Here is a 23,945-nt window from a genome sequence, read left to right as displayed (position 1 = left end):
GCTATCCTTGGTGCTCTGCTGTTTTATATTTTTTTTATAATGTTTTATCATCTTAATGTGTTGTTTTTAAAATATGTACATCTTTTATTGTTGTTATTGTCTATTATATGTAAACATTGTAATTTCTGAGTACCGAATAAGATCAAATCAAATCAAATAAAATCAGTCTGCAATGTCATTATTTTTTTGCATGACACAATCATGGGCACTAGTTTATACCAATGTCATAGCCAACCATTATATCACATTATCATGATCAAATCGAGGAGAACGGGGAGCGTCCGCCCATGGGGCAAGTCCGCCCACCACGTGTTCTGTTTACTTTACTCTGTTGCTATTGGAAGGCTTACAGTGTTGAAATTGTGGACGTATGTAGCCACGACACAGGGCTTTCACGTGGGTCAATCGTGTTCGTCCTAATCTTAAAATTGACATCAATAGGGTAGCTAGACAAAAAAGGGCGAACACTCCTGGTCTCCCCTATATGAATATGTTAAATGGGCATATGGAAATTGCTCTCAAATAAATAAACGTCGCCACTACTAGTATGTCAAAGCAGGTAATATGTGTTGGCCTTGTCCTATTGTATTTGTTCGTTTGCATTTGTTCATGGTAGGGAAACTCCCCGGGGGGGGGGGGGGCACTTCAATTTGAAATGGATATAGGTGTAGGGCTGGCGCTTTCGCACTAAGGGGCATTCGGTGAGAGCAACATGTAAAAAATATGGGGTCATTGGGTGAGAGCATGATTTTTGGCATTCGGTGAGAGCAAAATGTAAAAAATATGGGGTCATTGGGTGAGAACATGACCTTTTTTTTAATGGAATTTTGGGTGAGAACCAAAACAGTGCCACAAAAACCTCGAAAATCGAATTTCTAGTTCTAAATGGCTTCAAATTTCTTTATTTTTTCAAAATAAGTAACAAAATCAGTGATAAATGAAAGTTGCTGTTCAAATTGAACTTATAAGGGTCTTTGGGTGACAGATCAAATGGAAAAATAGGGGGTCTTCGGGTGACAGAGCGCGGAGCGAGCATGTGTTCGTAAAAAAATATGGGGTCTTCGGGTGACAGCGATGCTGAAAAGGGGGTCTTAACAGCCCTACATACGCGTCACCTCCAAAGTTGGAGTGCCCCCCCCGGGGAAACTCTCCTCCATCGGTTTCAGGGTGTAGTTTATCGAACTCCCTGGACTCCCATTTCAGGACTCCGATTACCCCACCATATAAGCAAACCTGCTCCAGCATGAGCAAGCCCCCCACTTCGTAGTTTTGCTTGTTTACTATGCTATAGCTATATTGCTATTTCAAGGCTTACTATCCTGCGATTGTGGTCGTACGTAGCCAAGCCATATGCAAGGCTCAGTCAGAAATAGATATGGCAAACACTTGCCGGTTTCCAGGACAAAATTAATTACACATACAGATGGGGTAATCCTTCTAACTGATCAACTGTTGAGGACTTGTTGTATATTTGTTTTTGCTCAGAATATGATCATTACTTTGGAATCCGCGGCACAGCTGCCATACCAAATGCCGAAGGAATTACAAAGTTCAGTGTTGCACACATCGTAGACACAACCACAGGCTGTCGCAATGCACAGCGCTCTGCTTGGGTCGATGAAGATGTTTCTACAAGTCTAACATTGCCCCTTACTATCGCCGATGGTAATGCAATATGCTTCTGGGTTATGGCACAAGATATTGTTGGTCACACCAGTGAGAGTGATGTAGTAGTACATGCTGATTCATCACCACCTGTCATTCCATTCCTTTGGCTTGAAAGAGACGGAGAAACTAACTTAGCTGTTCATAACACAAGAAAATTCCAGGATATGAAGTAAGTACTAGTACTAACTCAAGGAGAAGAATCGTCCCCATCTTTAAATAATGCGTTTTCTTACTTAAATATTGGTATATTATCGTTATTTGTTTGACTTTACAGCGCAGTGTTTGAAGCATACGATGAACACAGTGGCTTAAATTATGTACACTGGGAGCTTTTTGATAATTTTACGGATACCATTGTGCCACATGGAAATGGAACGCTTGCTGTAATGCAGGTAGTGTAATGTAGTCTTTCAACTTTTAACAGTATAAATATTGAAGAAGTTAAAATACGTTTGGTTATTTAGTTCAGCAGTTACCATTAGCGCCAATCCGGCTGTAAATGTGTGTGGGGGTGGGTGTGTGTGGGGTGTAGGGGTGGGGACATCCGGCCAAAATTGATAAAAAGTTGCTTTAAAGAACAAAAAACAAACAAATGGGTCATTTTGCCTAAAGGTGTGGGGGACACCTCTCCTGTCCACCCCGGATTAACACACATGGATGTTACAAAGAAAGGCATGTTGCCATACAGTATAGAGGCCATGCAGCCCAAACTTCTCTATTTTAACGGTTTTGTAGGACAGAAGTTTCAAAGGACAAATCATATTATCAAAATGTTCAGAAGAATCTGGAGAATCATTTTTACCATATTTTGGCAAATTAGCTTTCACTATTATTAAATAAATTATTGCTTTAATCATACAATGTTTGGTGTACAAAGTAGAAACGAAAATGGAGATTTGTTTTTCAACTGGGGGATTCACAAATAAAAGGTCAAATTGAGACCATTTGGTGCATCATTTTTATACTTTCGAAAATGATGGGCCATCATGCAGTTATTGTTGCCTACATGTATGCACACAACACAGGGGCACTCACAATAGGCAATTTACCCCTACTGGTAGCGCTGTGTTGTAAATATAGGAGACGAACTAGTTAGCGTCATATATCAAAAAGTATAAAAGCTATGATTTTAGTACTTGCTCTATGTTTCAATTACTTATTCTTTTCAAAATATCTGAATTTTCAACCCGGTACAAGCTTTAATAACGGGGGACCATATATTTGTATGAGAAAGAAATCTACCATCTATATCCAAACTCCCGTGTTATTCCAATGCACATTTTGCTTCACCGGGCCGCCCTGGCTTGGTCGCATTTGGAAGAGGGGTGTCACGAAACCGTAATAGGCACAAATTTAGTACTTTCTGTCAATAAAGTATGATTTATTCTCTACATATCAATTTTTAAATCATTAGCATAATCTTTATAATAACAGGGCCTAGGGGACCGCCTTGATGACTAAATGACAGCAACTTTGAAAAACACCCCAAAACTCGGTCAGTGGAGCTCCGCCCGTACATATCAATAGCGTCATTATCGATTGGATTAGTCGACCGTAGCGGACAATTCGATCGCTCATTGGATTAATATTATCACGTGGTAATAAATTTGCATTGGACAATCGATTACTATAATGGTTTAGTACTGCATATATATCTCGGTTTAATCTTCACTAAGCGCATTTATGGCTGGAAAGGTCACTGTGAATTTGCCGTGGACATAACTGCACTATCGGCAACTGGCCATCATGCACCCCCTTCCCCGTTCCGCCGCCGTTGTTACACAGAGAGTAAAATTTAAATTACAATGGTTACACTACTTCTTTGTCTTTTTTCTAGGAATCATGTCAGAGCAACTGTGTTTGCATTCCAAAAGGAAATTGCTACCAGACTATGTTTACGATAGACTTTAAGTTCAGTCTTGGGCATCATGATCATGACTACTTCCTCACTGTTACAGTCAAGAACAATGCGGAACTAGTTTCTACAAAAACACTGAAGGTATTTTCAAATAACCTAATTACCCGCGGAAGGGGTCGTAGCAACTATGGTTTAGGTGGAGATGTAAAGCTGGGACCAAATTTGACTAAAAACAGGCACGATAGGCCTATTATGTTGGGAAAATGTTTGGAAAATGTTGCTAACAAACGACGAAAATTAGGCAAATAACATTTAAAAAACACACCCTTTCTTAAACCAATTTTTTATGAAATCAAGGATTATCAAACCAAAATGGGTTAAATGTACCTAGAGTATAAATCAAATGGTTAAAATGCCCCCCCCCCTTATTGACAAATATTGGTTTCCCGTCAGTAACCGTTTTTTTCTTCTTTTGGTGCTTTTGGGTGGTATACTTATGTAGTAAATTTGCTAACATTTCAAACTGATCAAAGGGAAGTTGGAAGGGCGACTGGAAGTATGAATAAAGTGTGTGTTTGTCCAAGGTCTAGACAATAGGCGCCATTAGCGGCCATTTTGCTTCATACATGATGTTATTCACATGCCGTAATTCTTTGGAAAATACAATAGTTAAGGTGGTACTACACCCCTGATAAATTTTGTGACTAATTTTGCATTTTTCTCAAAAATAACTACACACTGGTAACAAAAGTTATGTAATTTATATTATAGGGGCAAGGAATCCAATCACTTCACTGAAATGTCAGTGATTCAAGACAAGTGGTTCATTATGTGTTTATGAAGTACATTAGCGGTACCTCTTTTCTTATCATAAATAACATACCGCTTGTCTTGAGTCACTGAAATTCTAGTGTAGTAACTGAATTCCTTGCCCCTATAATATACATAACTTTTGTTTGTTACCATTGTGTTATTATTTTGTTGAGAAAAATGCAAAAATAGCAACAAATTTATCAAGGGGTGTAGTACCACCTGAACAGGTTTACAATTTCAAATTAAAGGTTCAGCATACAATAATTAAATCGATAGAACATGACGGTGATTGTTGAGGTATTATGCTTGATAGAATTAGACCGTCTGGCCAGTATTCTCCTCCACAGTATGATTTCAGTCACTCCACATAGTGAGTGAAATCAAACTATAGCGTGCTGTGAAGCAGGGGCGTAGCAAGAGCACCAGGGGCCCATGGACAAGGAGTAGTAAGGGCCCCTTTAACCAGGGCTGGAGGTAGTGGCCAAGTTTTGGTTAAATTAATATAGAGGGGGACTAACATTTTGTTCCAATGTTACAAGGACATTTGCGCGCAAAGCACGCGAAAAAAAATCAATTTCAGACTATTCGGGCCCTAGATCAAGATGAATTTTGCTATTTGAAAGCGGAAAATTTTACAATTTTGCCCTATTTGGTTTAAAAACATGCTGTTATTGGGGTGAAAAGAAAGATGGATAGGGCAATGTTTGGGGCCCTGGACACGGGCCCATCTGGCCCAATGGTAAACCCGGCCCTGATCTCCATTATCAGCCCTTATTTAATTTTCGCTTTTGTGCTCGGGGCCCCTGAACCCTCGGGGCCCATGGACTTCGTCCACCCTGTCCCCCCCGCTTGCTACGCCCCTACTGCGAAGTCGGAGGAGTCTGCTACAACAAGACGCAGCATTGGGAATAATTGTGCAAACTGTGCAAAATGTTGCAACCAGTGCCGCGAATGTGGTTTAACAGTTTAAAGGAACTTAAGACCTGACTCCTTGATTGTATGGTCACAGGGATGACTGCGATTTTCTCGCTAAATCTGTACATTGGACGAAACGGTTTTTGATGAAATTCTACCAAAACTGTGTTGCTCATGGTTTTATAAATTCCACTTTTTCTTGATCAATTTGTGGGATGATATGATGAGCTTGATCAAATTATAATTTACCTTGCTTTTATTGTTTAGTAGGCCTATATTCAGTAGCTTAAAACCTTACATGTTATGATCATTCACTTGTAGATGTCTTTAAGTTTCAAGCTAGATAATAGAGAGATTGCGATTTCCAAACGTAGCATCGAACGTACGTGGGATCTATTTATTTAAAATCCCGCCACAGGTGAGAGATTTTGAATAGCTTCCACGTACGTTCGATATGTACGTTTGGAAATCGCAATCTCTAATAACTCATTTGAACTATTACAATAAAGTGTTTGTTGTTGTTCATTGTGTTTTGCTTTGCTGCATTGCTGTATTCATTTGGTGTTCTTGCTTTGTATTCTTTCAATTTTTAATTTGGATAGGCTTTGCGCTACACTAAGCGGGTTTTTTTAATGTACAACATTTGGATTCAACATTTAAACTACGGGGAATAAAATGAAACGAGATAAATATGTTGGCTAGCTTAAAATGATCTTGTATCGCCTTCCCGTTTGTTTTGACATCTAGATTACTATAGATACTAGTGCTCCACTGGTGGGTTCTGTACATGATGGCATGCCTGGATCTTCCGAAGTTGATTTTCAACAAAGTCTGGAATTAGTCGCTCATTGGGATGGTTTCTTCGACAAAGAAAGTGGAATCAAATTTTACGAATATACATTTGGCACGGAATGTTGGGACGGAAGCAGTGCGTCATCAATGGTAGTATCACTTTGTATTTTGTTAGTTAGACGCGAGTCGAAAACATCATCATCATCAGTATTGGTTTCACAGGTTTCTTTAAATGTCGTTTTACTCTTTATATTGTTGTATATTTGGCATTTTAAGAATAATATTTTTTGCAGGTAATAACTAGGACTGTACATGACTCGACTGTTGATTGGGTCGCTCCTGGCGCAGGGCGTTATTACGCTAGCATCATTGCCTACAACAGAGCATTAGAACCTTCAGAAGTTGTGTGTTCAGATGGTGTTGCCATAGATAATACGCCACCAGAAGTGACATCTATTTATATAAAAAATGCACGAGTGCATCCAGGCCTAGTAAGAGACATTGCTACCGGTGAAGTATGGCTCGTTGGCAGTGACCGCCAAAGGTGCAAACCTAATTCCGAAGGTTATGATAATGCTTGCCTGTAAGTTATTAGGGTTACTGTGTAATTTAATAGTAAACCAAAGTAAAAAAATCCAATCGTAGTACAGACAACACTGCTTGCATTTGGTATTCATTATTATGTTGAAACAGCATCCTTAATGAAGTGCATGGGTACTTCCGGGGGTACTTCGCACTAAAAGACTTTAGTTAGTTATACCAGTCAGATGTTAACATGCATGAACTTTGATTCTAAGTTTTGGGTTCAAGATGATTTAATAAATACAAATGAACGTTTAAAAGTGTGTAAACCGACAAAACTTCGACGCTTTTAAAACGTCCTAGCGATAATTTGTATGGAGGTGGCTAATTAATGTGTAGCGCGATCCCGCCCGTTTTATGAGTACCCATGGTGTAGCTTTTTGTGTGGATAGAGGGTCATGGTTAGAAAACATTCAGTGTAAAAAATAGTGCATGTATTCCTAGGTTACGTTAACAAGTGTGATAACACACATTTACGATTATATTTTAGGAATCAAGCACGGCCAGTAAACAACATAGCGTTGTTACCAGAGAGGCCACATTTGAACAACTCGATGTGCGAGACTGAAGTGGAATACTGTAACCCTTTGGGCACTTACATTTTCCTATCAGTTGACAAACATGTAAGCATTTTGAAATTGACTCAACCATGATTCATCGTAAAACATGAAGATATGCCTACATGTCCGGGAAGGAATGGACTTCCTTTTTTTTCGGGACATTGGACATTGAAAGGAGCCCAAGAAGATTGGGCGAATTTAACGGGAGAAAATGACACTGATGTCGAAAATTGACAAAATCCTTACCATTAGGGTTAAATGCAATCTACCTTTTTTGATATTTTCCATTGCATATTTGTTTCACATCATTTGGAACTGTTTAGACCTATAAAGAAAGCGGTAAAAAAGTAATACCACTAAAATTAAACTTGATCGGTTTTGAATTGCCAGTGTCAAATTATGCTGAACTGCGGTCAAAGAAATGTGACCATTCGATTGTCACGATCACAGAGGAAGAGAAAATTAATTCGTTCTGATCTCTATTTTCGGGCAATTGTCGAGGTCTTATTCTACTCTATGCGTTTCAATATTTTCACAAAACTCTAACAAATCGTGTCCCTATTATTAAACCAATATAACATTAAAGGATACTTGAACCTTTTATTGGGTCAATAATATTTATGCTTGTGAAATATAGACATGATCATAATCATACTGATGGTGGTACAGATTTCAAATTTAAAATTCATACGTAAATACTCAACCATTTTCTTGTAGATTGCTGTAGATTGGAACGGATGGGACAATGAGAGCAACATATCGAATTATGAAATTGGGTTCAGCAGTAATTCGGATAACACGATACCAGACATAAGTAGGTTCAGCACACAAGGCCATAGACATTTTGTCATGTATCACCCAGAGTTAACAGATAGCATGGTGGTATATCTGACAGTAAAGGCTACTAATAAGGCATACATTTCTACTCGGAAGGTAAATGCACCTTTATCAGCACCTTTTCCTCCAGGTATAAAGACATAAATAGCCACACAGTATGTGGTATACCCTATGTAGTGAGACTGTCAACATTTGGCAACCAAATGATTCAGGCGAAGATCACTTCATAAGACCTTTTTATGTAAAGGTGTGAAATGAAAATGATGTTTCAGGCAGAGGCAACGTAATAAAAGTAAAATAATGGTCACCCCACTGCCTCTTGATCAGGATTTCCTCTTCTCGCCCACCCACTATTAGACGATCGTGTATGCTTGTGATATGTAGGTAGACGAAGTGTTTTACCGTTATATAATGGCAAAATATGCCCCCAAATGCTCTGCAGTGCGTCCTCAGACCCTCCTAAAATTGCTTCGAAATCATTCCTCTTTTAAGGCGTGTCGGACGGAGCGGTGCCTGAACTATTGGTATAGTGAGAAAAATAAACATACTCATGACCGACTCGCAAAAGCATATCAAGCATTATCTCATGAAGTTAAGACTTCTCCTTTATCTACTTCTTGCAGGTAATTGGACCAATCATCATTGACACAACTGCACCAGAAATCACCGGAGATATTTCTTTAATGGCATCTGAAACTGGATTGATTGTCCAATGGAGACAAGAAGATATCTTCGATCCCGAGGATCCTGAAATATCTGTTTTTATTGCGATTGGTATGTTATATACATTAAATAATGAACTGACAAGATAATGTATCTAAAAATAAATTCCTACGTCCCTCTCCTCCTCATGCTCCTCCTGAGAAAATACTTAATAATATAACATTACTAAATATTCATTCATTACTTCGACCTCAACGTGAACTACCTCTAGGGTGAACAAAACCCAGTTACTTTTAAAATTTTACATGCACTGTTTTGTCACCGTTTTCCTATTGTTTTGTTTTAATACTCAAACTGCTGATTAATTTGTTAACCCATTGCTATTATAACAAAACAGGACACAAAGAGAAGGGGACCGCGATTCTACCCTACACAAACATTCAGTCATACGAAACAAGTCAGGGTGATATGAATACACAGGTCGTTATACCATTTGAATCACTTGATTGGTCTATTCATGGAGATCACGTTTATTACGCCTCTCTCCGAGTGGAAAACTCTGCTGGTTTATCGTCTGTTATTACGTCACAACCGTATCGACATGTTATTCAACTGCCTGCCAGAGGTGTTGTTTTAGATGTGGAAAGTATTCAAGGAGGAGGTTTTGGAGTAAGTTTCCACAGTCCAACAGATTAGCTAATTATGCAATAACGGTATCTGTACATGACTAGATGACAAAAAAAGAAACAAAATTTTGTTCAAGTTATGTGAATAAAGCTAATTAAGAATGACTTTTCTTTTACAGGAGCCGCGAGATATTGATGTGCAACCACATATTGATTCATTGGCTATCCGTTGGTATGGATTCCATCATCCGCATTTAGACATTACCTATCAAGTAGCGTTTGGAACGGAGCCTGGCCTAAGTGATCTCACAGATGGCTATATATCGGTTGGGAACAGTCTTTCCTATAAAACAACCGAACTAACCCTGGTGCCTTTTCAGGTAGTTTTATCAAGTATCCGTACTCTGTTAACATTTTTTTGATGTACAGTTAAATGTTCATGGCTATTTTTAAAATGTTTGCTTTTATCAACATCTGATTTGTTTGTTTGTTCATTTTCTATTGTTGGTTTTACTTTCTAGACATATTACGGATCAATTATTGCCCAAACCGACGCTGGGTCGGTTACAATTACATCTGACGGAGTTACGATAATACCCGAAGGGAGTGCTGCAAACGGCCTGCAAGTTTTTGACGGTACATTGTGTAACACCTCTTCTCGTAAGTATATTGCTCCAAAGGCTACAGAGGAAAGGATGTATAAATCTTATAATATAATAATAATAATAATCTTTCTTTATTGAGGGTAATTCCACTTCAGTGTCAAGCACTGCTTTCCAAGCAGGCCCTCATTATAAAATACTGTAATACATATTGATACATAGTAAATTTACATCTTACACATGGTAAATCAATAACATAATAAATATTATTGAACTCATATGGCAAAAATTATACAAAATACAAGCTAAAGCTAAAATGTCCTTATAAAAAGTACAATTTATAAGGGAATAGAAATCCCAAATTATTTAGCAGAAGTATTTGTTCGCGCTTTAAATTGATACAAAGACATATTATTTAATTCTTTTGCGGATTTGAGGTGCAATTTCATTCCAAGTATTAACAGCTCTGGCATGGAATGTACGCTTGCCTGAATTTGAATTACATTTTGGTACAACAAGAGTATTTGATGAATGATTCCTGGTAATATGCATATGACTATCATGAATAAATTCAAATTTAGATGATAGATAAGATGGACCCAGGTTTCTTAAACACTTAAAAACTAAAATAAGAAGTTGATTATTCCATCTATCATTTAGTTTTATCCACTGTAGTGCACTCATTAAGTTACTTATTGGTGTTCTAATATCAGCAGATAAAATTGTCCTGGCTAGCTGATTTTGTAACACTTGCAGCCTTGCTTGAGATTCACAAGAAAAATTACTCCATACAGAACTACCATAATCAAATTGAGGCATAACAAGTGCATTTGATAACATAACAATGGTTTGACGAGGCAGGAAGTATTTAACACGCCTAATGACACCAATTTTTTTAGAAACATTTTTACATAAATAATCTACATGAGCTGACCAAGAAAGTTTAGAATCAAGTTTTACTCCAAGATATTTAAACTCGTGAACTCGTTCAATAATAAAAGTATCTTCATATGTTAGATTTATATCATTAAACTTGTCAAGCATTTGGTTGGTACCAAAGACCATAAACTTGGTCTTATCAACATTTAAAGTAAGTTTGTTTGCATGAAACCAATTTGCTACACTGCAAAGACTTGACTCTAATTTAGCTTGCAATTCCAAAACATTCTTTCCTTTACACATTAAACTTGTGTCATCTGCGTACATGATAGTTTTACAGTTAACAGCATTAGGCATACAATTTACAAAAATAATAAATAACAAAGGACCTAGGATTGATCCTTGTGGAATTCCAATATTAACATTTTCAAAGTCAGATAAAGAAGAATTTACACTAACTGTTTGAGATCTCTTTGCCTTGAACACCATATTTTTCAAGTTTTTTAAGAAGTATTTCATGATTGACCGTGTCAAAAGCTTTCTTTAAATCAATAAATATAACACCAGTAGCGAATCCACTGTCCATGTTCTGAAGTATAAAATCTTCTACATTAAGGTGGCTGTGTACTCTCAGACATGCATGTAGTAAAAGTGCAATAACTTTGTAATTATTCGCGCAAAACATATAAAAGTATACATTTTTATGAAGGCAAGACATCAATAAATCTTAATATAAATACAGATTTGGGGTAAAAACAACAATTTCGAAGAAAATCACACAAAAGTAAGTTTTTGGCAATATTTGTTAGGTACATCATAACAAAAAACACTCTTTCCAAAATATTTTATTTTGTTTTTAGCTCAATCTTGAGGTCCATTCCAAAAACGGTTTTTTATTTTTTGATATTGGCCTTATTTTTTGAGATATTGACCATATAAGGCATCAAAATGAACTTTTTAAAATTCAAAAACGCCTATTTGCACAAAATTATGCCCAAAATCGGGAATAGACCAAAATATAAAAAATGAGAAAACCGTTTCTTGAGTCGATCATGCTTTTTACGATGATCATATTTGCTTACCTATAGATGCTGTATTTATTGAGTTATCGTGTACCTAAATCGTCATTTTACCGAGAAAATGAACATTGAAATAATGGCCGTTGAAGTTTAAAGTGGTCACATTTTGCACTTGGATCGGAGCTCACAGGAGAATGCGACAGTTTTCGTTTTTGTAACTTATATTACGTGAACATCGGGTAAATCCACAGTCCCTTGAGAAGTTTGAGCGAAATCCATTCATAACTTGATATTTAAATCGGGGGAAAGAACTTGAAAAAACCCACATTTTATCAGCTAAAACGGAGCCATTTGACCACTAGGAAATCAGTGCTTCCGTGGTGTTTCCATAAGATGCGCCGCGCATGTAGATAAGCGTTGCGTATGCGTCGCGTATTTGTGCGTTAACAAATTGCGCGATGCGCAACGCGATGAGTTGTTGCGCGCGTGTACCTTGCTGGTACAACAAAGATTTTCTTTCCTTTTCAATTTCAAACACGAGTGGAATAGTGAAATAAAATCCTTAAAATATTGCAGTTGGAGTTTACAAATCTGGATTTTCATTCCTTGTATTTATAAAAACATAACAAGGTACAAACATATCATAAAAACTCAATTTTGAGAAAGAAACAATGGCTAGAGTACACAGCCGCGTTAAGTAAAGTTGTGGTAGTTGAATGGTTGGCACGGAAACCAGATTGATCTTCAGAGAGAAGACCTGCATTAGTCATAAACATATACAATTGATCATGAATGGCCCTCTCAATAATTTTGGAAACAATTGGAAGAACAGAAATGGGCCTATAATTTCCAACATCAGTTTTGTCACCTGATTTATAGATTGGTGTTACTTTTGCTTTTTTCCATAGATCAGGGAAAATAGACTTACTTAAAGATATATTACAAATATATGCAAGACAATTTGAAATGTAAGGTCCAGCTAATTTGAGCAGCTTGACATTAAATTCATCTAGACCAGTTGATTTATCAATCTTCATATTGCGTATCTGATCAAAAACGAACTCAGGACTAATGTCCATGAATTTAAATGTGGATGATGAATTACTACTTGGAATAATTTTCTTAATACTTTTCCACAGTTTTTTACTATCATTTATGTTATTAACAACAGCTTCATTACAATAATTCTTTTTAAGATAATATCTCATATTGTTAACTTTATTTTTACCATATCCCAATCAGCTGGATTGTTTGTTTTGTGTGCTTTATCAAAATAGAAGTCTCTATCTTTACTTAATCTTAGAAAATCACTATTGATCCATTCAGGAAGGCCTCCTTTTATCCTTTTCTCTTTGACAGGCGCATGCTTATCACAAGCTTCAATAAAAAGTGATTGCCATGTGCTAAGTGCAATGTTTACATCATCAATATCTTCAATTTGATTCCAATCAATATTTTGAATAGTATTAATAAAATCAGTATCATTAAATTGTTTAAAACATCTAGTCTTAACATTTCTTGGAGGAAGTTTTATTTGCTTATGTTTACGAACTACATATATCAACGAATGGTCACTCAGACCTAAACTGTGAACTCCTGATGAAATCACATTTTCTGGCTTAGATACAAATATCAGGTCAATTTTTGTTTTACTTGTGGGTGTTACCCTTGTATATTCATTAATTAACTGCTTCATATTTGAATTATTTGCCAGAGTAGATACCTTTTTAGAATAACTAGTCTTAGCTATATCTAAGTTAAAATCTCCTAGGATATACACTTCATCATATAAGTTGTTACATGTCTGGAAAGTATCATTAAGTCTATCTAGATAATCAATAGTAGCAGTTGGTGTCCTATACACAGTACTTATCAGAATAGGTTTAGTGGCAGGTAAATTGATTTCTATGAAAAGGGCTTCAATGTCATTGTCATGGAGATCATTATTCTGTTTACATGACAAGCTGTCCTTAACATAACAAAGAAGTCCACCATGGGATATTCCATTTGTCCTATCTAACCTAAAAATAGTATAACCATTAATGTTAATTTCTGAATCATCAATCTCATCATTTAACCAAGTTTCTGTGATACATAAAACATCAATCTTATTAGTATACATAAGTAGATTAACATAGTCAATTTTGTTTTTAAAACTCTGGATGTTGATATGTGCTATTTTGAGCCCTTTTTGTAACTTGCATTTAAGATCAATAAAAGTTTCTTTGAATGGAAGTTCATCATTACATGTTTTGTGAAAACAGGATGTGCAAAACCAATTATTTGATTTCTCAAATTCATGAGAGTCGATGCATGTAATATGATAATCAAGAGAACAATTTTTACAAGTTACATAAATATCATGTCTTACAATTTTGGTAGTACACTGTGCACATCTTAATTTACTAATATTTTCATTACATGTAAAGACCTTTGAGTTTACGGATTCAGTTCTGCTGTTCTCATATCCCATAAAAAAGATATATAGTTCTTTGCAAGTTGTATAATTCCTTTTCTATTTAGATGTAGAAAGTCTGTCTTTGTTATATGAGACACTGTTATATTTGAGTTATTAACATAAGCACACTTTAGTTCCTTGCAAATTTTCAACAATCGAGCGTTGAATTCATTTATCCAAATACATCGTCCATTGTTTCCTTGAATTGTTAAAGATGATATACCAATGCTGATACCGCTCTTCACATTTGTAATCGCTTTAATAAGTTCTTGCATGAGTTCAATGCATCGATCGACTAGGCAGTACTTAATGTTATTAGTTCCACAATGTAAAATTACAGATGATGCATCATACTCTTTTACCAAAATCGGTGCAAGTTTGATCCAATAATGGAAGTTGGTTCCACTGACACATAAGTTGATGACATTGAAGCGTCGTGACATTCTTTTGCCATCGAGGTGTTTGGGGATAGAGTCTCCTAATATTAAAACAGTTTTACAATTCATCCTTCGTCGCGGGGGAGTTGTAGGCTTGGGCACAGTAGGGTTTGGCTTTGGCTGATCATCCACAGGGCTATTTGCTTGTGATGTTGCTGTTGGTACATGTTCATTAATATGTCCATTAATAATAGTTGGAATCTGTGAGATAGATGTAGGCCTGCATGGTGTTGTGAGGGGGCATGCTGTTTTGATCACATGCCGTGATACCTTTTCTGGTGACAGGGGTGGCGCAGATGGTTGGAGGGCCAGAGTCCTTGACAGAGGTGGCGCAGATGGTTGGAGGGGCGGAGTCCTTGACAGAGGTGGCGCAGATGGTTGGAGGGGCGGAGTCCTTGGAGTGGGAGGGCGAGCAGATAACTTGATTGGGGTTGAGGTGCATGGTTCTAACGGTTCTTCAACATGTAAGATATCAAATCTGTTGAAAGTAGGTACACTTGCAGTCATGCACGTTGTAACAGGAGGAACTGATGGCGTAGTTGATTTGTTTTCAGGTGGGGATGTGGACTTGGGTACTTGCACAGTATGTGTACTGGCACTAGCAGTAGTGGTAATGGTCTGCTTTTCAGTTTGTGTTTCCTGGGTTGAGGTGATGCATAGTTCAGTTTGTGTAGAGATTTCTCTAGTTGACTTTGGTAATGGTGGGAAATCATGGTCATAATTCAAAGAAAAGTTAATAACAGATGACGCTGTTGATGATGATGATGTTGATGAAGATGACGAAAGAATTTCATTTGCAACGGCAACTATAGTTGATATAATATCGGGGAATATAGTTTCAACCCAATCTACATGTGGGTTACCTTGAACTGATATTGTTTTATTTGCATAGCAGGTGATTGTGATGGACTGTAGAGTTGTAGGCATTACACCTCTGTATATGAGGCCATGTCTTTTCTTGATCTGCGGGCTTCCATATTTGTACCGTAATTCCTTGTTTATGTGGTCAAAGATGGTTTGGTTTATTACAGTAATAGTTGTTGACATTGACTTGTGTTCAATATTCCACATTGAGTTGTTGTATATGTCCATAGCAGGAAAGTCATAAAAGGTTCCATTGTTGGATTGGCACAGTTGGGTGTCCTCACCCATTGTATTGCCACTCAAGACCATTGTCAATGGGAGGATGTTCAATCAATCAATAATCAATAATCAATATATGTTGTACACTATATAGCAGCAATAGTCGGGTATAACAGCAAATTGTAAACACAAATTCATTAATTTCCACAAAATGGTAACATAATTCAGCAAAATAAAGTACATCAGTAGCATCCATGCATAAAACTGAGAATATCCATATAAAATTTATATCACAAATCCATGTAGAAACTTCATATTATCAAGGTTTTGTTGGAGCTACTAGAGAGTGTTGCATCCTGCTGCTGCTAGATTAAGCACCCTTACCTTTGTTATTATTGGCTTGCAAAATGTTGCACCATCAGGCAAAACCACCAAATTTAAACACCAATCTCCATGAATCCCAATAATAGATATCATCTGTTAATTAAATTCACACCTTTGCTCTCCCCGTGGTACATTTAGAACGTTACACATGAGTCATGAGAGTACTCCGTCGTTCGTAGGGGATGTTAAATCATCGGTATCTTCTACAGAGAGCCATAGCTGTACGTGTAGCCCGCAGTCAGTTTCAAAAGAGTAGGGTGATAACCCCTAGCTCAGACTGCCCCAACCCGTCCCGTTGAGCTAATATTATATTGACACGGTGGTCACTGTATTAAAGGTTGCCCTCCTGGAGGAAGTAAACTCATTCTGATATCCAAATATTCCTATAATTGGCACTTTCCTGTCGTTGGTGAGGTGAACATTGATATCATGTAATTAAAACATAACGAAAGCGAGGGCAGGAAAGGTATCACGTGATTATAATATTGCGCAAGGGAGGTCCAGAATGGTGCGATATAAATGTTCACCCTATCAACAACAGGAAAGTGCCAATTATAAGAATGATTTATAAACAGATGTACTCTTGATGAAAGGCGATATGCAAAAACGTAATAATGTATGTATACCCATTCAGGCTAAATGATGATGTATGTATTGTAAACGTATGTAAATCGTGTCTTTCATTTAAGCCGTCAGAGAATGGCAAACCACACACCACGAACAAGTGTATATTCCATCTTGTAACGATGACATCACCTTCCAAGCTTCTACGTCAGTTGTTGACTCACATTGGATAATTGGAGATGAGCTGAAGCCATTCGTTACACACGTCCTCTGGAGTCTTGAGGAAGAGGTGCATGAAAATGATAGTTCAATTGCTTGGGCTGTCATTATAGATGCTGTCGATCTAGGACTAACAAATTCACATCGGCATTCGAACGTATTTCTAAAAGATGGCGGCCATTATCGTTCTATGGTGAAATTGTGCCAGACTGTTGTATGTTTTGAAGCCCAAAACTCCAATGGATTTTGGATCATTTCAAAGCCACCATTACCTGGTGAAGTGAATGTTGCATCTGTAGAAGCCATCGATGATGAAACTCATGTAACTGTGCAATTTCAAGATTTTTCTCATGAATATTTTGTTGAAGATTACACACACTTTGAATACCAATGGGCCATATTAGAACAAGTATCTCAGAATGAAAAACATTTTATAACAAAATGGCAGGGGATATTGGGAGAAACACTGGAAGTCGTTAACGGAATGGTACGTAGGGACAAGAAATCATTAATTAATTAACTTTTTTTTTCATTTATTTATTTATTTATTTATTTATTTATATTATTATTATACAAATGAAATTACCACATCGCAATACAAATTTGTTTCGTATGGATGGTTTCACCCATCCACACTCGTCAGTTGCAATGTGTAAAATGACAAAGAATATGTCTTGAGTTTTGATGCGCGCGCAAGAGGAATTAACGCAACTGCGTATCTTAAAGTTGCGCAATACAATACGCGTCTTAAGTGCGTATCCATGTCTGGGCCTACTTATTGTTAAACATGCATTGTTAATCAAAACTCAAGACATATTCTTTGTCATTTTACACATTGCAACTGACGAGTGTGGATGGGTGAAACCATCCATACGAAACAAATTTGTATTGCGATGTGGTAATTTCATTTGTATAATAATAATATATTTCGCTCCTATATTTTATAGTTGAGCACTGTATCTAGTGATGGTTTCACTATAATTTTTTACTATTTATTTATTTATTTATTTATTTATTTATGTATTTATTTATTTATTTATTTATTTATTTATTTATTTATTTATTTATTTATAATGCAAGATCCATTGCGATTACTTTGTTAGTAAATAAACAATTAACAGAGTACGTACGTATGTGATTTTGCATTTCAGATGCAATTTGAAACTCTCTTTAATGGGCATTTACCACGATTTACGTGCATTCAGCTGGCCCTTAGAGGGTACAATGATGTTGGTCTGTTTGCTACAGCTTTTACCGATATATTTGACTGTGAAAATCCGGAGGAAATTTCTCCAAATATCATCATCGATGCTGTTGGTAAGTTAACCCAGAACTACGAAGGGAGGGGTGTACCAACTTGAACCCCTATGGCTTTTCATCCGTCATACAAAAACGCGCGTATTTACGGCCAAACGACTTAAGCTAATCGTAGATCCTTCCTTTGTGCTCATTTTAGTGATACATTTTCCCTGTAAAACGTATAGTGTTTACTGGGTTGCAACCAATCTAGAACCACACAAACTGGCGGCTTTATCCAGCTTTATTTTATCACTTTATTTGTTATAATGTTAGATGTAATAATACTACCAAAAAATGAACGATGGACAGAACGTGATTTGGATTACACATCTAGTACCAGCGACATATATGCGGTATGGCCAACTTTACGACACGGGTTTTATGAGTGGGCGGTTATTGAAGATGAAGGTGCTTATGAGTATAAGATACCAGATGCACCACAAGAGCCTTGTCAGCATCCAACCACCATCAAATGTGGATACACAGGTTTGTTCATATCATCTGTTTATTGTGCATTAAGAAGTAAAGTTTTAGAAGAACGTTAGGCGGAGGCTCCGTATCTTATATTAGCTTTGGACACTTAAATATTTTCTATATTTTTCACCCGACTTACCCGGGTGACAAATAAAGAAGAAAAAGAAATATCCAAAGCTACCGCTAAATACGGCGCCTCCGCCTAATGATAACAAGTTGAATTGGTAAAAGTAGTCGTTGTTGTCAAGCTTGCTGTTAGGGTTGGAGTAGTAAAGTCATCCGCCAGGTCGTATTAGTAGTTATTATAGGAGTAGTATAACAGTCGTACATCATAGGCAAAAAAAATCTAATTCTCCATCATGAAAACCAATTTGGGTACACACATATATTGCATCGAGCGAATTACGTATTCGCTGATTTTTATCACAGATCTTAATTTCGTAAACGTACAAGATTTATCCTTACAACATGGTCAACGATATAGAGTATGCCTCCATGCGAATGCCACAAACATCACGAATGAAAAATGGACAGAGACAATACCCAAGGTGTCTGCTTGCAGTGATGGTGTAGTTGTTGACATCACACCGCCACAAACCGGTCAAGTATGGATAGGGTGGCGTGAACATTCTCAATATCAGGTATGATCTTATCTTAAATACACCACACCTATAATTGATCTGCATATTAATTTCGCCTTTGTGAGAGTTAAACCTACAAGATTAATTTGCTTTTTTTAAATGTGAGTGGACACTACGAATGAGCCGTAAACTCGAAAAAATTGTATTCTGAGATATTCATAGGTCGAATTCATAGGTGTCTCAATTAGGCGCGACATGTTTCTCATTTGATAGCGTTTAAACCAATCAATAATCCTATTGCTGAAGAGGAAAATAATATTCTACATAAAGAACATACTGCAGTTACTGTCCGTTTTCCTATACACAATACACAGTGCTCTCACCATTGACGCGTGAACTCTACAAATGATGTACGTTGGAAGAATGGGCACATGCCTAGTTAACATCACTGTGTGAAAAATAACCAGCCAATATTTTAGCTATTCTCCAAACTTCTAGCAAATATATTTCTCTAACATGACCTAAAATTACAGCTAGGTTAGATGTTCAGAAATAGTCGCACTTTTGTAAAATATGAGTGAGGGCAAGGCATAGCTAGCCAACTCCCCGTGTTAATTGAATGGAGATTTGACCGAAAATATTAGTATCGGACCGCTCACTTCTGAAGGATGCCACTAAAAAGGGTATAAGCTACATTTTAACTATTCTAAATAGGTTCTAGAAAATATAGTTTTGTAACATGTCCCTAATTTTTAGCTAATTTAGATGTTTGGAATTTTGTGTTTTAGGAAGGATATGTAAACGACAGATAACACCAAAAATATGAAGAAATTATTTCCAAACCGTGTTAAGTCAACAATCATTATGTTGCTCATTTTGAAGAATGCTGGTTAACAAAAAGCAGGTCTTTGTCTCATTTCGTGAGCAAAAGTACACATACCATTGTTTCCTTTCGTTTCCTTTATAATCGGTTACCCAACTGAAGCTATAATACCAGCTTTATTGTGATGTCGCACATTGAAAACAGACACTTGTGCACAACCAGAGAAGATCTGATTTAATCAGTTGAGCTGCTTCAATGAGTGTTATCTTGGTTTAATAGCTTTTAATGGGGTTTAAGTCCTGCAAAGGTCGAAATGAATTCTACTGTAGACATGACTGCATCATGATCATTAAATAGCTCTAGTCTGTGTTTGCTTTGGCTAAATCCTGTTCAAGTGCTGGGTTACAATTGCATTGCATTTTGTCTAGGTATGTATAACCAACAATAACAATGAGAGGACATTCCTGATCCTCGTTGACTTGGGGATGATGTGAAATTACCGATAATTATGAATTTATTACCAGCAATATGGAAAAAGAGACACACGTAGAACCGAAAAAGGGTACCATTTTGTTGAAGGAGCAGATTTCAACAAAACATAACCCCGCTTCTGGATATCGTTTGAAGTCAAATGATATACTATCTTAAAGCTTATGATATATATTTTCTAAACACGAAGTAAAACCAAATTGACCGGGGCCGACTTTACGGCTGATTCGTAGTGTCCAGTCACAAATAGAATTTCTGATAGTAAATCTACAAGAATAATTTTTAAATACAGATCTCCACGACTGAACTTGCTGTGAGTTGGGAATCATATGTCGACATTGAGGAGCATGGTACATCACCGCATCACTCTGGCATAAAAGAATATGAATTTGCGATTGGTAAGTTTTCTGCAATGAGAAATGGGTGCCTGAAAATACTACACCTTAAGAACCACTATTCTTTCAGTGTGCTATTGCCAGCGCTTTCAATTATCCCTAGTTGTTGGTGTAATGACGTGGATGTCGAAAAGGGAAAACGGACGCCTAAAGACGGACTATATAGTGACCATTGTAGCATCTTCGCGCTCAAAATTGTAGCAATGGGCAAATAATACTTAATGAGGACATAAAATCACAATTGTTATTTCAGGTTCTTTTCCTGGCGGGAGTGACGTTCAAGGTTTCCTGAATGTTGGTATTACTAACAGTGCAATTTCCCGCAATTTAAGACTTCAAAGTGGATACAGATATTACGCAACAGTGAAAGGTATAATAAATGAAAAGGATCAAGTTTTGCATAAAGTGGTGACGAAAATATTTGAATGCCTTAACCACTCAGAACGTTAGTCACTCGATGACTATTGTTATATAAATTTAACAAGTACTGGAACTGATCGGTGCTAAAAAGGAGCAAAATTGTGAGCTACACATTTTTATCTTAAAATTAATTTTTTCGGGCAAAATGAAAAGAAATAATTTTTTTCAGTAAATATCAGCAGAAAACCATAATGCCTGATAATATATAATTATTGTTTTAAATCCTGGTGTTAAATTTAGGCGTGGAATTTAGTCTTCTAGTGTAAGATTATCGGCCAGTGAGCATTTTTGAGGTCAACTTCGTAGCTTTTCAAAGTAATGTAGTTCGCTAGTGAAAGATTTTGTGGGCGCTCACGCATGTCACATTACTATTGGAGTGCTCCCGAGGGCATCATTTAATAAAAACAAAACATGTATTTTTATGCGAGTGTTTTCTGTTGATATTATCAATAATGTACGTGTTGCAGGCACTGACTTTGTTGGACTTTCGTCTATTGCTATATCACAACCAGTAATTATTGATTCTACACCACCAATACAAAGAAGTAAACGTTTGGATGTTGACGGTGGAAATTTCTTGAAGTCTGTTTCCACTATTATTGCTAGGTAAGACCGCCGATAAATGCAAAACTCATTTTCTTTAAACCAAGAGTTTTTGCTATCATAATCAGTTAAATATTCATATATTTTCATGATCTTCTTGCCATTTAGAACCTTGAAATGTTATTATTGTATTAAGATAATGAAATGCTAATATGTCATTATTTTTTTCAATTGTTTTTGACTTCATTTATATTTGTTTAAGATAATGTACTGATCTTTTTCCTACTCCTATTTTTTTTTTAGTTGGAACAACTCATTTCTGGATCTAGAAAGTGGAATTGATTTTTATGAGTGGGCAATTGGCTCTTATGCAGGACATTCTGATATCTTACCATTTGTGGAAACAAAACATCAACAAGTGGAAGCGACCGAAAGTTTAAAGCTTCAGGAAGGTCATTCATATTACATAACGGTGAAGGTAAGTCTAGGCGTACAAATTAAGGCAGCTTTGCACTCTCAAAAGTTTTGGGGAAAATCTCAACAAGCACATTTGTCTATTTGTTTTGTGAGAACATAAAAAAGAAAATATCCGTTCAAAATGTTAATATTGCATTCAAAATGTTATGTTGTATTCCACAATTACTGCTGAAGAACAGCCCTTATAAACAGCAACATCAACAGAAAGAGAAGACAAAGTCCAATATAATATAATATAGTATAATTAACTACATGTATACGAAAAAAAACCCATAATATATTTCAAAACAACATTTTGTAATAAATGAATATGTCTGTAATCCGTTTTAAGTTTTCATGATTCAAATATATATTTATGAAGGCAACCAATAAAGTTGGACTTGTCAGTATTCAAAGTTACGGAGCCTTTTCAGTCGACGCATCGCAACCTATTCCTGGTCATGTATACGATGGGAGTCTGAATTTGGTGACTTCAAACCAAAAGGATCAAGACTTTCAAACTGATACTGCAACGTTGCACGCATTCTGGGAAGGATTTCATGATCCACATAGTTCTCTTATTGGCTACTGGTGGATGGCTGGAACCTGCCCTGAATGTGATGACGTGTTGGAAGAACAATACGTTGGTTTACATACGAGTAAGATATAAAACTATCTCGATAATTTTAAGTCTCTCATTTTTCATTTTTTAGTTAGAAAATCGAACAATGAAATTTGAGATTATAATATGATCTACAGGACTTACGTTTTATGAGTGTCAATATTTCACATCCTATCTCGGATGCATCATCAGGTCAACTGATGTTAAAGTGACAAAGGTTCGTTGACCTGTGAAGAGGATGTTGCGTCACAGGTTGAAGATGAGCCAAACCTCTGAGGATCTGCGAAAGCAGATCCTTTGAGAGAGGATTCAAGGAAGCGATTTATGTCAAACGAGAGGAGCCTTAACTTAGAAAGGGAGGCGGACTACGTCACAACTTAGCAGGGGCCTATTGTTCAGCAATCAAGACAAACCCCTATAGGTTTCGCTCATCTTCGACCTTCGACATAGTTATTACCTTGATGAATGGTAATCTTCACAATCGTAATATCAAACAATATTTAATTATTTGAAAATGGGGCTACGATTTGTTTTGTGGATTGTTTTTAATGGTAGATGACCTTTTCAAAGGGCAACGCGATTTTTGTTGAACGAGCGCGAGGAAAAAATGTGAATTGTTCCATTTCCCTTTCCTGCATTTAAATTGCATATATTATATGTTAATCTGCCATCCTGTAGATGTGTCAGTTGAGCACCTTCATCTTGTACCTGGATTGCTTTACTTTGTCACGGTTCGGGTTTGCAACGCAGCTGATCTTTGCACCTCAGTGACATCTGATGGCATTTTAATTGACGATTCACCACCCTCTGTTGGACATGTATATGATGGTCCACCAGGTCAAGATCGCAGCTTTCAAGCGTCGCGGTAAGTAATATTTTTAAAG

General features: G+C 36.7%; 1 protein-coding gene across 1 annotated transcript in view; it reads left to right on the top strand.

The window, feature by feature from the left end:
- Positions 1–23,945, top strand: part of LOC140154779 (uncharacterized) — an 81,065-nt gene that overhangs the window by 40,553 nt on the left and 16,567 nt on the right. Inside the window, 21 exon segments of the mRNA XM_072177346.1 lie at positions 1,486–1,837; positions 1,943–2,060; positions 3,506–3,667; positions 6,002–6,196; positions 6,340–6,629; positions 7,119–7,251; positions 7,906–8,121; positions 8,649–8,799; positions 9,086–9,357; positions 9,494–9,694; positions 9,836–9,974; positions 16,866–17,446; positions 18,111–18,276; positions 18,532–18,744; positions 19,162–19,373; positions 20,918–21,023; positions 21,274–21,390; positions 21,908–22,046; positions 22,287–22,461; positions 22,822–23,098; positions 23,740–23,926. Of these exon segments, the coding sequence (XP_072033447.1) occupies positions 1,486–1,837; positions 1,943–2,060; positions 3,506–3,667; positions 6,002–6,196; positions 6,340–6,629; positions 7,119–7,251; positions 7,906–8,121; positions 8,649–8,799; positions 9,086–9,357; positions 9,494–9,694; positions 9,836–9,974; positions 16,866–17,446; positions 18,111–18,276; positions 18,532–18,744; positions 19,162–19,373; positions 20,918–21,023; positions 21,274–21,390; positions 21,908–22,046; positions 22,287–22,461; positions 22,822–23,098; positions 23,740–23,926 (4,402 nt within the window).

Source organism: Amphiura filiformis, chromosome 6 (genome assembly GCF_039555335.1).
Source record: "Amphiura filiformis chromosome 6, Afil_fr2py, whole genome shotgun sequence".
Taxonomy (NCBI): Eukaryota; Metazoa; Echinodermata; class Ophiuroidea; order Amphilepidida; family Amphiuridae; genus Amphiura; species Amphiura filiformis.
This window is presented reverse-complemented; position numbering and strand designations above follow the sequence as displayed.